This window comes from Apodemus sylvaticus, chromosome 23 (genome assembly GCF_947179515.1).
Source record: "Apodemus sylvaticus chromosome 23, mApoSyl1.1, whole genome shotgun sequence".
Classification (NCBI taxonomy): Eukaryota; Metazoa; Chordata; class Mammalia; order Rodentia; family Muridae; genus Apodemus; species Apodemus sylvaticus.
In genome coordinates this window covers 31,596,646-31,611,248 of record NC_067494.1, presented here as the reverse complement: position 1 = coordinate 31,611,248, position 14,603 = coordinate 31,596,646, and the positions used below count along the sequence as shown (strand labels likewise).

Sequence of the window (14,603 nt, the reverse complement as noted above, 5' to 3'; positions counted from 1 at the left end):
CAATCAAGTGAAGGAACTGAACAAAACCATCCAGGATCTAAAAGTGGAAGTAGAAACAATAAAGAAATCACAAAGTGAGACATCTCTGGAGATAGAAAACTTTGGAAAGAATTCAGGAGTTATAGATGCAAGCATCAACAACAGAATACAAGAGACAGATGAAAAAAATCTCAGGTGATGAAAATATTGTAGAAAACAGTGACTCAACAGTCAAAGAAAATACAAAATGCACAAAGCTTGTATCCCAGAACATCCAGGAAATCCAGGACACAATGAGAAGACCAAACCTAAGGATTATAGATATAGAAGAGAACGAAGATTTACAACATAAAGGGCCAGTAAATATCTTTAACAAAATTATAGAAGAAAACTTCCCTAACATAAAAAAGACAGAGAAAGAGAGAGATGCCCATGAACATACAAGCCTATAGAACTCCAAACAGACTGGACCAGAACAGAAAGTCATCCCAGCACATAACAATCAAAACACCAAATGCACTAAACAAAGAAAGGATATTAAAAGCAGTCAGGGAAAATGGGCAAGTAACTTATAAAGGCAGATCTATCAGAATTACACCAGACTTCTCACCAGAGACAATGAAAGCCAGATGATCCTGGAAAGACCTCACACAGACCCTAAGAGAACACAAATGCCAGCCCAGGCAAAACTCTTATTCATCATAGATGGAGAAACAAAGATATTCCATGATAAAACCGAATTTACACAATATCTGTCCACAAGTCCAGCCTACAAAGGATAATAGATGGGAAATGCCAACACAAGGAGGGAAACTATACCCTAGAAAAGGCAAGAAAATAATCTTCTTCCAACAAACCCAAAAGAAGATACCCACACAAACATAAAAATAGCATCAAAAATAACAGGAAGCAACAATCACTAGTCCTTATTATCTCTTAACATCAATGGACTCAATTTCTCAAAAAAAAAGACATAGACTAACAGAAATATTTTCAAGTAAATCTTCAAGACTGCTTCAAAGCACAGTCCCTTCTGAGGCTCAAGGCAACTTATTAATTGTAAACTCCTATCAACACCAAACGACCATTTACATATTTCCAACAACATAGAATGTACAGTACCACTCCACTATGAAGGAGAAATGGGGGCATGATGAAGAAATACTAGAACAAAGCAAGACTGAAACCCAGCAGGAATGTCTCCAAATCATTTAGTGCCATGTCTGATGCAAGAGGCTCTGCCCTCATGGCTTTACAGCGTGCCATATCCTCCCTCCCCCTCTGTCTCTCTTGGTAAGTTTCTTGGTGTACTCTCTTTTCTGTAGCTCTCTTAGGTACATATCTCATGGCTCAGGCATCTCTAACATGTTGGCATCGCCAGTACAATCCAGGCCTTAACTTCACAGTTGTGTGAAGTGGCCTAGCAAGAGACTCCCTACCCTGTAAAACACTTGGCTTCAACAACTCTCTTTAATCTCAAGGAAGATCCTGTGACCCCCTTCTGCGCTCATCATGAATCTAAAGCCAGCACCACATAGGGGGCACTTGCCGGGGCCCTGCCTGGCCTTAGGACAGATGCTGAAGGGAGACCCAGCATTACACATAGGCCAAAGACTGAGGGTCTCTGGCCGTGTAGGAAATTTAACTCTTTCTTACTGTTCTGTGCTTCATTAAGTGCTGGAGAATTTAACTATCTTTCTTATTATTTACTTTATAATTTCTGGCAATTAACATAGGCTATATAGCAACAAAGAATTCAATAAAGAAGATTTATTGCTAAGGCTCCTTTCACTCTTGCCCAAAGCCCAGACTCTCACTGGCCAGGCAAGGGGGAGGCGTGGAACAATTGATTTTAGTGAACCAGGAAAAAACAGTCATGCTCACAGAAAGAAACTTTTACATAAGCAAATATCCATAGACACATTGATATTCATACACAGACATGTTGGGCCTGACCACCTGTCTCATCACCTCCACAAGTATTCATGCAAAATTACACACACACACACACACACACACACACAAACACACACACACACACACACACACACACGAACAATAGCCCCTCCATGAGGAGGGTTCATTTAGCAAATAGCAGCACAGAAAGAACTCACTCAGTTTTGATGAAAAATAAGATCCAAGTTCATTGCTCAGAGAAAGAAAAGGCTCCTACCTTTGTATTTCTGTTAGTAAAAAAGCCCTTAAAGAAAAAGCTCCTAAGTAAAGAGTAGTCTCATGGTAAGAAAAAGACCTGCCTGCTCTCTCTGCTCGCCTCCATTCTGCTCTCTTATTGGCATAGTTTCTAGCTCTTGTACTTTTTTTGGATACATGATCATATGCTATTCTTGCATCTTTATTCAAAAGTTCACAAGTTCAAATTGGGGGAAATAAAATACGTTTTAGTGATAGCTATAAAACAAGGGTTTGGGAAAATAGACATGAGGCTGGGTGGTCAGAGTAAACAGGCCTAGTTGAGACTAGCCAAAACAAATATAACCGATCTTGAGAAAAATATCCCTAGCGCCCCCCCCCCTTGATAAGTTCTGAGGAGGAAATATGCCAGCATAATTTTCCCGGCCACCCAGTTCTTCCCCCCTTAAGGAACTTATCAGCCTGGCTCTCTTTCAAGGATTTTCAAGGCTAGGTTAAGAGTGGGAGGAGGGAAATTGATTGACTTGGCCAAGAGCACCCTTTGAACGAACTGGCCAATGCCTAAAGAGATCCTTTGTCTTGTATCCCACCAATTGCCCAGCCTGTTGCTGGACAACCCTCTGTAAAGTATAAAAAGTGTATACTTTCTTTGTTCGTAGTTGTTGCTTTCCCTGCAAAGCGCAACCCCACGCGCATGGATCAATCTTCAATCAATCAATAAACCTCATGCTTTTGCAGCAATCTTTTGTCAAGCTGTGGTGTGTGGGGTTGCGCACCTGAGCTGAGACCCTGGAGGGTCTCCTGAGTTACAACAAAACAAACTCAAATCACAAACTGAATAAGAAGTTACAACAGAGATGTTTACATTTGTTTCCACTAAAACTAGTTATCTAATTAAACATGTGTCATCTTTCGCTAGTTTCGCAAATTCATTAAAAGTTTCAAACAATAATTCTTCTGTTTAAGTTAACATGGTTTTGTCAAGAGGAAAATCATCTGCTTAGTGTCTCATTGGTTTTGAGGGTTTGTATAGATGAATACAGTCAATATTTTATCTTCTATCTTTGCACCTACAATAAACTGCTCATTCCCTTTTTTGACCTTTAGTTATCAGATAATGGTTCCACAAACAGTTCTGAAAGCCTATTTTTCTGATCATAGATCTGTTTTACTTCTGCTTTCTACTCATGACACATGAAGTTTTAGAGATCCCTAATTGCAGCCTATATTATAGAGGGCTCAGATTTTACTTGTATAAATTAAGGAATTCTATAGAATCATCATTAGGAATTATTAAACCATCAATTTATCTATAAAGCATTGCTACAAGAGAGTGCATCTTTGTAGATCTGCAGAACACCTGGAGATCATCTGTGCTGGGATTTTGGCTAGTTTGATTTTGTGCAAACAACCATATTCATCAGTAAAAATATCCAAGTTATGTCCAGAACACACCATTTTGCAGCTCTCTCTCCATCCATTAGTGCTTACATTTTTTTCCAGTTCCTAGTCTCCACTGATGGTCCCTGGACCTCTGTGGTGGTGATCAGGAATGAGGTATGTCATTATAGAAGACCTTTGTAGAGCCAAGCATTTAGTCTCCTATTCCTTAGGACTCTGACCCATTATATGTCTCAGCTCCTGATTGCTCCCCGTTGCGGAAAGACACCCTCTGGCAAACACTGAGAGCATCACAGGTCTATAGCTATACATTGTCAACACTGGAAACTGTCAGAAGGAAACTGACTAGTGGTCAGTATCTAGGGAATTTTACCTGTTAGCACTGGGATCTGGACGCTTGAGTACCTCTTGTTTGCCTTTTTGTATTTGTTGGTGGTATTTATTTTTGTTTTGCTATGATTGAGCACATGCCACTAAATTATACTTCCAATGCTGTGTTTGTTAGCAGTCTGGGCAACAGGATATCCTTGGCATCCTGTTCTGCATAGGTTCTTTTGCTGCTGGAAGACTCTGCTTGGTAAGTATCCTGGAATCACAAGACTTGACAGAACTTTGGCAGAGCAAAGGGGGTGGGGTGGGAGTGTGGAGGTTGGATTTCACAGAAGTTGCATATAACTTTCTCTCTCTCTCTCTCTCTCTCTCTCTCTCTCTCTCTCTCTCTCTCTCTCTTTCTCTCCCACCCCCTTAAGACTGCAGTGAGACTGTGATTTAATTATAGATGTTCCCAGAGTCCCAATACTTAGTTCATGGGCAGCCTTGCATAAGACACTAGACCAGACAGAGTGCTATAATAGAGATCAACGTATTCAAATACAGGATTGAGAAAATAGAATAGAAGCTACCTGAATCAAAGAAAAATAATCCCCCTTTTTTTTGAATGGAGAAAAGCCTCCCCGGATGGCAGTTATAGGATGGCTATGGAAGGCTCCTGGTAGACTTGGCCAAATTCTTTCCTTAGACTTGAATTTCTTTGAAGTATTTGTAGAGAGAGACTTACTCTAAAATCAACTTTAAGCTCAAACTCCAGCATTCCTAATTATGCAATCTATACTGCACTAATTATGCAAATCAGAAAAAGTGACAGTAGATACCAGACTTCAGTCCCCAGCCTTTCCAGAAAGACAGGAAAAGAGTAAAGTTGACAGATTAGGAAAAAGGTGTATCCTGAGCACCTCTGCCTAGGATTTACAGTTCCATGAGAGAGGAATAGGTTTTTATAAAGTAGACAAAATGGAAGAAAGTTGGCCTGGGGAGATAGCTTAGCTGCTAAAGTGCATGATTTACCAAGTACAAAGTACTAGCATAAAGACTCAAATTCCACCCCTCAGAATCCATGTAAGGATTCTAGTACTGCTGCAGGTGTCTGTAGGCCCAGCGCTGGGCTCGTGGAGGTAGGAGACTCCCTGGTGCTGGCTGGCCAGCCAGTCTAGGCAAATCAGTGGGTTCTATGTTCAGTGAGACTCTTTCACGATAGAGAGCAATTGAGTAACATGCCTAACGCTTCTGACCCCACACTCCCACACATACAGACACACATGCATACTGACCCACATACCTGGGCTCACACACAAAATATGCAAACACTGACTAGATAAATAATTAAAATAAAACAAATTTAAAAGGAGAAAGGTGGAATAAACAAGGTATTGTTCAAGGTATGTGCACCAAAGTGAAGGCTATTTCCTCCTGGCAAAGTGTGTCTTTTTTTTTTTAATAGGTATTTTTTCATATGGTGTTAAACACACATACATGATGATGCATGACTATAATATCAACAGTAGGAACTTTAAGGCAAGGTCATCTTTGGCTATATAACAAATCTGAGGCCAGCTTATTGATGAGAGCACGTCTAAAGAACACGGTTTGGCAAGGGTATGTGCAATGAACAATGCTACTAAAAAGCATTGAAAGTTGTACATTAGTAGCTATGGTTCAGGACAGCCCTTAAGACAGACATAGAGTGGTCAGTATCAATGCTGCATGCAGACTTACAATGCCAACCCTCAAGAGGCTGAGGCAGAAGGAACACCAAGCTCAAGACCAACCTGAATCACTACATATAGACAGATAGTCTATTAAGTAAACAAACCACTAAGTTGATTTGGTGACTATACGTGACTATACTTCTATGAATATATATTCAAATACATTTGTCCTTTGAAAATGAAATTACTTGAGCAGGTGAGAATTCTCAGGGGGTAAAGTCACCTGCCACCAAAACTAATAAACAGAGTTCAGTTCCTGGTATCTACATGGTAAGAGAGAACCAACTCCAATCTAAACACACACACACACACACACACACACACATTATGGCACTAATGCACCAACAAACATACACATAAACACAAAATAAATTAAAATGCAATGAAAATTTTTAAAAGAAAACTGCCCTTTGTTTATTTGGTTGGTTGCCTGGTTTGGTATAGAGTCCAGCTCCCACGTTCTAACGGCGAGTTCCCTGGAAGGAGAGATGGGTATGGGAACGGGTGGCAAGAGAAAACACGTGGAGAGAGACAAAACATGGCTTCTGGTTCAGCTCTCCATCTTTAATGCTTCTCTCCCAAGATACAAAGACAGGCCAAGCCCCTCCCCTGAAGGCTGGAAATCAGGTTCTTCTTGTTCTTCAATGAGTGATCAGGTTGCTGGCTGCTATTCTTTTAGAACGGTGGGCTGGGGGAGGTCGCAGTTTGGTTTGTTTTTCTAGCCAGGGTTTCTCTGTGTAGCCTGGCTGCCCTGAAACTCACTCTGTATACCAGGCTGTCCTCGAACTCAGGGATCTGTCTGCTTCTGCCTCTTGAGTATTGAGATCAAAGGCATGAACTACCACACCAGGAAATTGCCTTGTTTGATTGTTTGTGTTTGTGTCTTGTTTTTCTGAGTCAAAGTTTCTCTCTGTAGCCCTAGCTGTGCTGGAACTCACTCTGTAGACCAGGCTGGCCCTGAACTCAGCCTCTCGGGTTCTCATTGCCCATCTCTATGTGAGTAAAGCAAATACCTTTATCAACACCGTTGTTGTTACTTTTTTCACATACAATCTGGAGCAAAATTTCAAAACTGTGATGAAGACTGCCAAGATTCTAATTTTTTATTGTGATCTTAAGAAGTTCTTCCATAAAGATTCTCTGGCAAGAAGACTTGGGTCTGTTGGTCATGGTAGTAACACATCCTTTCCTGACACCATAGAAGAAAGACAGCTGACGTTGTCATAGAGATTGCATATGGACCTGTCATCTTACCACTCAGTGTGTATATCCAGAAACCAATGGGTAAAGAATTCCCGGCGAGCCCTGGGTTCTGCAGCAGTCATAATGGTATGCCTGGATGATGGCTTGACTTCCTCTCGGAGGAAGACGTTGGACTTAAAGCAATAATTGTAGACCTCCAAAGTGATGCTGCTCTTCAAGTGGACATTTCGGATGCTCTCAGTGAAAGGGATAAAGTCAAATCCACTGTTCACACAAAGAGTGCATTGCCAAATTTTAAGCAAAATGAATTTTCAGTTATTCGGCATCATGAGGAATTTGTCTGACTTCATGATTCCTTTGTTGGAAATGAAGACTATGCAGGTTATGTTATCCCATTAGCAACACCAAGACTGATTTTGATGCTTCACGGGGAAAACTGCAGAAGCTTGGAGAAAAGGCCAGGGCCAGTGACAAGGGAAGAAGAATTCACAAAGACGAAACAGGAACTGGAAAGCTGAGTATCTGGCAATCTTCAAGAAGACAGTTTCGATGCCTGAGGTCTTCCTGTGTCCAGTTGCAGTGCATCCTATTTAGAGAAAAGATTTAAGTTTCCACATCTTCTTGGAATATGATCAAGATTTGAGTGTCAAGCATGGTTAAGTCAGTGGATTGAGTAACTGTTTCAGGAGTCAAGGGTGTAGACGACGTCTCTGAGCATGGGCGAGTATTCCTTTCAGAATAGCACAGCTGAGCGAAAGATGCATCCGCTAAGTCTGACAGAATGACAAGATCTCACGAAAGTGCTGCTGCCGATTGCATAGAATTGGGTCTTCATTACATGCTTCAGGAACTCAGGACTCCACAGTTATGTGCAAGTTTTTCCTCAAAGTTTCATAATTGTTTGATAAAACAAGAAAAATAGGTGCTCAGTATAGCACCACTCAAAATGCCCCCCACCCCCACCCACCCCCCCATCAATCATTAATTTTTAAAAAAAAACTCCCCAGAGCTGGATCTTATGGAAACATTGTCTCTATCAAGTTTCCTTCCTCTCAAATGATTCTTAGTTTGTGACAGGTTGACATAAAAGCAGCCAGGACACCGACCTGGCCCCTTACCCACACTCTACCTCTAACTGAGCCTTTCTGTAACCTTGCCTCCTCCCCACTTTATCCTTCACCCAACATGCGATTCCTGATGAAGTCCAGCCCTTAATGGGCCCTTAAGGGTCCATTCTTTCAGTTGTCTGATGACACAGGTGGCTCTCCTTAAAACACATGTTCCTTTCCAACATGGTTACAGCCCTGATGGTCCTCTATCTCACTCTGAGAGAGAATATGCATCCGGGGACCCTTAGGCAGTTGTGAGTTACCCAACATGGATGCTGGGAATTGAACTCAGGTCCTCTGTCAAAGCAATATTCCCTCAGCTGCTGAGCCATCTCTGCAGCCCCCAAATAGAGAAGTTAAAAACACAGTCAAGCATCTCCCTCCAATCAGTTGAGCTCCAAAAAAGATGCCAATGAGAGAACTTCCTCAGCACTTAAAGTAAATGTGTTACCACCTATAAACCACACTTCAGTGACATTGACCTTAAGAAGGAAAAAAAAAAAGAGCCCAACAACACAAAAAATCCAACCCAAACAAACAGAAGGTTGGCTTCCTTAACAGACCTTTGCTGTGTGCCTTCAGAAGCCACTGTTGGCTCTTACAGAAGCACTGCAAATCCCATTCAGACAGCAGATGGCACCAACAAGCGAGGCTTAGCCCTCAGGGAAGTTGCTGTAATGTACTAAGTTAGTCTGGCTGGCCCCAGCATTTCATCAGTGGCTTGGAGAGACACATAGACTGGTGCTCACTAAATGATGGAGAGGCTGAAGTGAAATCAGCTGGGTGGTCCGGTACCCAGAAGACGTTCAATGAATAGTCCCTGTCCTCGGCGTGATGAAGGGGGTAGAAGTAGGGATTTAAACTCCTCTGTAGAACCTCCTCCAATGAGTGTCCAACCTAAGTACAATCAATTCAAATGTGGATTGTTAAAGGTGTGTTAAAAACCTGTATCCAAGGTAGTCCTCTGGCTTGTACATACACACACATGTACACACTCATGTATACCTACGCATATATTAGTATAATTTTTGGAGTTGGGTGTTGTTGTTTGCTTGTCAAGAGAGGGTTTCTCTGAGTAGCCCTGGTTGGCCTGGAACTTGCGATATAGACCATGCTGACCTTGAACTTATGGAGATCTGCCTGCCTCTCAAGTGCCTGGAACACCACTGCCCAGATATATTAGTGTGTATATGAATGTGTGTGTGTGTGTGTGTGTGTGTGTGTGTGTTTTGGGATAAGTAGGGTCAGGAAGTTCCTGTCTCCCCTTCTTCTTCTCTCAGTGCTCCATTACTAAGTGTGGACTGTGAAAGGTAGCATGGTCCCGGGATAAACTAAGGCTAAAAGCCCGGGCGAAACTGAAGGGATAGTGGAAGCTTTACCTGTTCCCAGGCACCAGCCCCTGCCACTAGCTGCAGCTCCCCCAGAGATTTGTGTCCCTCAGCATGTAAGGGCAATGCCACAAGCCCCGCCATAGGCTCAAGACAGATCTCCATTTTAATGAGGTACCTAAAGGCCTGGAGGAGGGCTTAGCCAACTAGCTTTCCTTCTTAGACATTCCTCCCTGGAAAAGGTATTTAGCTTCAGGCCTGCCCTGAGAAGTGGGCACAGTTTTGCACAGAGAGATGTAGAGGGTGTGGGGGGCGGGGGAGAAAAGGCTGGCCATGAGCACAGGAACATGTGGAGAGCGAGGGGCAGGGGAATGGGGAAAGAGGGGGACAAGAGGACAGAGGGAGAGCAAGAAGGCAGGCCAGAGAGTAAGAGAGAGTGGAGCCAGCGAGCCAGTGAGCAGCCCTTTCTAGTGAGTCAGGTGCACTTGGCTATAACTCCTCCTCTGTCCGCATTTCCCTCCCTCTGCTTGGAGCTCCTCTGTCTCCCTACAGTAGCCCCGCCCAGCCTACCTGACCCCTCAGCAATTCCTCCCACACTGACTTAGCTTGTGTCTCTCTGTTCCCCGTCTTATATCCTAGAAGAAAACTTCTGAGTGGTTCATCTAGGCCAGGTGTTCACAACTGCTTCCAACACAGGGGTGGAGATAGAGTCACCTGAGAGCTAAATCTGTCCCAGCAGGCAGAGAAGACTCCATGAAAGGGGTACAGATGAAGATATGGAGGGCAGGTCTAAGTATACTGACCACTTCATTAGCATGTTCTGAGAAAAGTTAGACCCACCTGGTTGCAGGAAATATAATCTTTCAGTTTTGTGCATCTTGTTTCTTATCTGTAAAATTAAGGGATGGGCAGTTCAGGCAGGATTGGGGCAGTTCAGGCAGGTTTGGGGCAGTTCAGGCAGGATTGAGGCAGTTCAGGCAGGTTTGGGGCAGTTCAGGCAGGATTGGGGCAGTTCAGGCAGGATTGGAGCAGTTTGTGATGCTAGAAAGTCTGGGGCTGGTTGCTTTGGAGCTGTCTAGGATGTAGATTCTGAGGGAACATCTGGGGCTGGCAAGTTGCTGGAGCAGTTTTTAGTTGATTTGAAATCTGCTAGCACAGATAAACTAAATACTGAAGGAGTTTACGGGAAATTTTTTATCTTGGCTGTACATTTGAAACTTTTAGGCTCATGGTCCTGGTACTTGGGGAAGGGGAAGAGGACCAGGGAGAGGGGGAGGGGGAGATATCCCACCCCCCCAGGAATAGGCAGGTGGGGGAATTCAAGGTGCTGGGGAGCAAAGTTCCCACAACAAAGGATTGTGTACCTGAGATTTCGCTCACTGGGAACAACCAGATCTTGGTGTTCAGAATTTGGGATTTGTATACACAGCACCAGACAAACCCCCAACAAGCAAGTGAACGGTGGGGTGTGAGGGGTTTGGAATACTGGGTGTGAATTCTGACTGTGGGTGAGGGAAAGGGGTGAGTGGGGGAGAGTGAGCAGTGTGCGGTTAGGCAGGTCAGTCAATATCATCAGAGATCTGAGGATGGATTATAGGAGGAGGTATAATCTAATGGCCTCCATCAGTTCAAATAGCAGAGATTTTTCACGGCCTAGACAATAGCCCTAGGCTCCCCTGGTCTTGATGGCCGGGCAGCAATGGTCGGCCTTCAGCTGTCACACAGGGCAGTAGCCTTGGGCTGTCAGATTCAGATCTTAGAGATTTTTGTTTGTTTGTTTTTGTACTTGGAAAAATTGACATCACTTTGACTAGGGAGAGCAGAGCAATTATCCCAAAAATGTTTGCAATTGGCGCCAAGCCATCCAGTGAGGCGTGGGCAGCTTTCCCAGTGGTTAGTGTTACCACAATCCAGATGGAGTCACTGTCATCACTGCGCCCTATCTGTCTTCTTTGGTGACCACAAGATCTGGGTTAGGCATCACTGTGTTTGAAAGGGCCTCGAAGTTGGCACAAGACACCTCAAAACAAAGATTTATTTGCCCCTATGGGGCAAAGGATAGAGAGGAGAAAAACACACCTATAAGCAAATGACAATTTGTAAACTGAAAAAGGAAATCCCCGTTAGGATGAGCTGGCTAATTTTAACTGGGCATGTTAATGAGGTCAGCCAAAAGAGGGAGGGCTTCTGACTGCTGGCCCTTGGTCGGCAGCCTCAGAGGGAGCAAGAGGCCAGATGAGGGGCTAGACCTTGGTGGCTAGCTTTAGGAATGTAATCTAATAGTTTAGCAAGGCAGAGGGAAGGGCAAGGCTGACAGAGCCATGTTTACCATGCCCAGGCCTGCTAGGAAGCCCTTCAATGTCTCTCTAATTATTAAACACTTGAAATGTCATATTCAGAGATCTCTGAAGAGTATGAGGACCACCTGCTATCTAGTATGTTTGATTTCAGGCTTAACTTTGAAATGTACACACACACACACACACACACACACACACATTAGGTGTGTGTAGTCCAAGGAGGGACAGAGGAGAGTGGAAAATGAAACTATGTTGAAGGGAAGTGGAGATAAGAAACTTTTGGCAGTGTAGAACAGAGTGAGATATGAGAGATTTGGGGATCCTGTAATTGTGTGAACGACAGGAGTTTTGATACAGGAAAAGACCTAGCAAGCAGTTGAGGGCAGGAGAGGGTTGAGACTGTGGCTTCCTAGGCAGGAGGAGATGGACACAGGGAGGGGAGATGACGGGCCATAACTATATTACATCTCCAGGGTGGAGGTGAGAGGGGAACTTGGAGAAAGATGAGAGAGAAAGGAAACAGGGAACCAACAGGAGAGCAGGTGGCTTCAGGAAGGGAGGCCGGAGCAGAGCAGCTGCAGGTGGAGAGTTTACCTTAGGCTGGCACAGGAGTGAGTGTGGCTGGTTTCTCATCTGTAAAATTAAAATACGAGATGAGAACAGAGGTGGTGCGGCCCTGTGATCTCAGCACTCAGGAGAAGGCCGGAGTAGATGAGTTCAAGGCCAGCCTGTGTGTGCTACATAGTGAGATACCGTGTGTGTGTGTGTGTGTGTGTGTGTGTGTGTGTGTGTATGTTTGTGTGTGTATGCGTGTGTTGCTAGGGATTGAACTTGGGATCTTGTGTATATACAGGCATTCTACTATTGAGATGGTGACTTAGAATATAAGAATGAGTGGTCTTGGGTGGGATTAGGGAACCCTAGGAGGCGCCTTCTACTCTGTGAGGACGAGACCATCTATGATTTTAGAAATGAATACGATGATATCTTGATCTTAAAGCCGCACACTGAAGAGTGTTGTGTCCTATCAGTCAAACGAAGTCAGGTGTCATCCATTCCAACACCCAGTAAACTGATGCGGGATCATCAATTGGCTCCACCCTCCTTCCCATACCACCTGGCTTTTGCCTCCCTACAAGTTCAGCTCTCCCTTGCTGAACATCTGGTGTTTAAGTTCTCTAAACGAAACTGAAAGGCGAATTAGAACCTGAATGTAAATGTTGTTTCCTTTATTACCGACCGTAGTCCAAATCTCTTCAATAATACATAATGCAACGAAGCTGCAAGCCAAAACCCTGGCAAAGTTGTCTGTGGTTGCCTGGCTGGGCCGGTCGCTCTCCAGAGTAGCCCTGGACTTTAGACTGATGGATTTACCGACTCTCCCCTCCAACCCCGAGCGCCCTACCCTGTGAGCTATGGCCTTGCGCGGGTCTGTTTGCTTAGTGATGCCTGCTAGGCCCAAACACCCACGCTGCCTAGGGTGTGATCACGACGCGGGGCAGCCAGGCAACTCCGGGGAGTCCCCTCCTCCTCCCCGCCGCGCGCCTGCGGAAGTCCCGCCCCGAGCCGCCCCAGCACGCCAGGCTCCGCCCCGCCGCAGCCGCTGTCCGCACGCCGGTGCTGATCCACGCAGAGGCCGCTCGTCGCCCCGGTGCGCTTCCTCGGCCGAAGCGAAGATCGAGGCACCGAAAGCCCGTAGCCTGGTAGAAGGGCCAGGGCGGCGCCAAGTCCGGCCGAGTACGGCCCGCGATGCCTCTCGAAGCCGGCACGCTCGCCGCCTCCGTGAAGCAGCCAGGCCCCGGGGCCGCCGAGCTCTGAGGCCGCGCTCGTGCCATGGCCGCCCGGGGAGGACCGGGCCCCGGCTCCCGGCACCGCGCGCTCTGCGGGCTGCTGCTGCTCTGCCTCTGGCTGCCCGGCGGCCGGCCCGGGGAGCCCGCCGCTCCGTCGTCCGGGGTGGATAGGCTGCTTCAGGACTTTCGCCGGCAGCTACAGCGGGCACGGCCTCGCGAGGAGCTGGAACCGGAGCTGCTGGGCGGCCCGCGGGAGGATTGCCCGGGTGCGGGCGGTACGGCGGTCTACCGGGCGGTGCCCGACACCATCATCCGCCCGCAGGACTCCATCGCGGCGGGAGCCAGCTTCCTGCGCGCGCCCGGGACCGTGCGCGGCTGGCGGCAGTGCGTGGCGGCCTGCTGCTCCGAGCCGAGCTGCTCGGTGGCGGTGGTGCAGCTGCCCCGGGGGCCCAGCGTGCCCGCACCCATGCCCGCGCCCCGCTGCTATTTGTTCAACTGCACGGCGCGCGGCCGCAGCGTCTGCAAGTTCGCGCCGCTCCACGGGTTCCGCACTTACACCCTCAGTCGCGCCGGGGACGCCGCCGGGTTCTCTGCCGGGCCAGGTAAGCGCCACCAGGAGGGTCCCGCCTGCCACCAAGCATGCAAACTCCTCTGCTTCCAGAGGATAAAAGCTGCAGGTAACAGGGAAAGTGGCTCACATTTTTTTCAGACTTTGGGCTGGTGCTAAGAAAGTGCGGTAAGTGGGTAGTCCATTGGGCTACCTTTGAAAGATAGGAGGGCAGATCCGAGAGGACTCACGGATCGATTTAAGAGGATATCTCAGAACCTTCTTTATCCCAGTCAAGATCATTTTAGTTTTATTTCGTCTCATAGGTTTTATGAAGCGTGTTTTACAGCAGGAAATAACTAGGACAAGATTTGATTAGATACAAAGTTGCTCCTAACACCCACTCCTGCTTCCTGCTTTGGCTCTCTGCCAGCACATACTTAATTCAGATTTAAAAAATGTAAAGGAAAACTTGTCACTCGGTCTTCATTCTTTTCTTCCACCCCTTGCCCAAAAATTTCTTCACATTCGTGACCTTGTTGGTTTTGTGTCCCGCTCAATTTAAGGAGGGCCGGCTGTGTGCGGAGGGGGTCGGAACTCTGTACTGGAGTCTGCTGGGCTAAGGACACAGTGTATAAAGTTTGTCTCTCTTTAAAAGGCCTAAACAGCTTGCCCTGTGGCTTTTATATAAGTTGCTCTAGAAAAACCAAGGCACAAAGCAGGGGCAAAGTAGCACAGAAACAAAGTTTA

The 14,603-nt window shown here is 46.0% G+C and overlaps 1 protein-coding gene and 1 pseudogene across 10 annotated transcripts in view; both read left to right on the top strand.

Moving 5' to 3' along the window:
- The window catches only part of Lrp11 (LDL receptor related protein 11), a 253,624-nt gene that overhangs the window by 214,237 nt on the left and 24,784 nt on the right, over nucleotides 1-14,603 (top strand). For 2 of the 10 annotated variants that reach the window (XM_052169948.1, XM_052169959.1), the window contains exon 1: nucleotides 13,119-13,908. The exons of 6 other annotated variants lie outside the window; for them this stretch is intronic. In XM_052169948.1, the coding sequence (XP_052025908.1) occupies nucleotides 13,350-13,908 (559 nt within the window). In that variant the 5' untranslated portion in view covers nucleotides 13,119-13,349. Of the gene's footprint in view, nucleotides 1-13,118; nucleotides 13,909-14,603 lie in introns of those variants that run through there. 2 more of the 10 variants (XM_052169958.1, XM_052169957.1) reach the window with 2 other exon arrangements.
- On the top strand, nucleotides 6,903-13,223 carry LOC127674196 (sorting nexin-6-like; annotated as a pseudogene).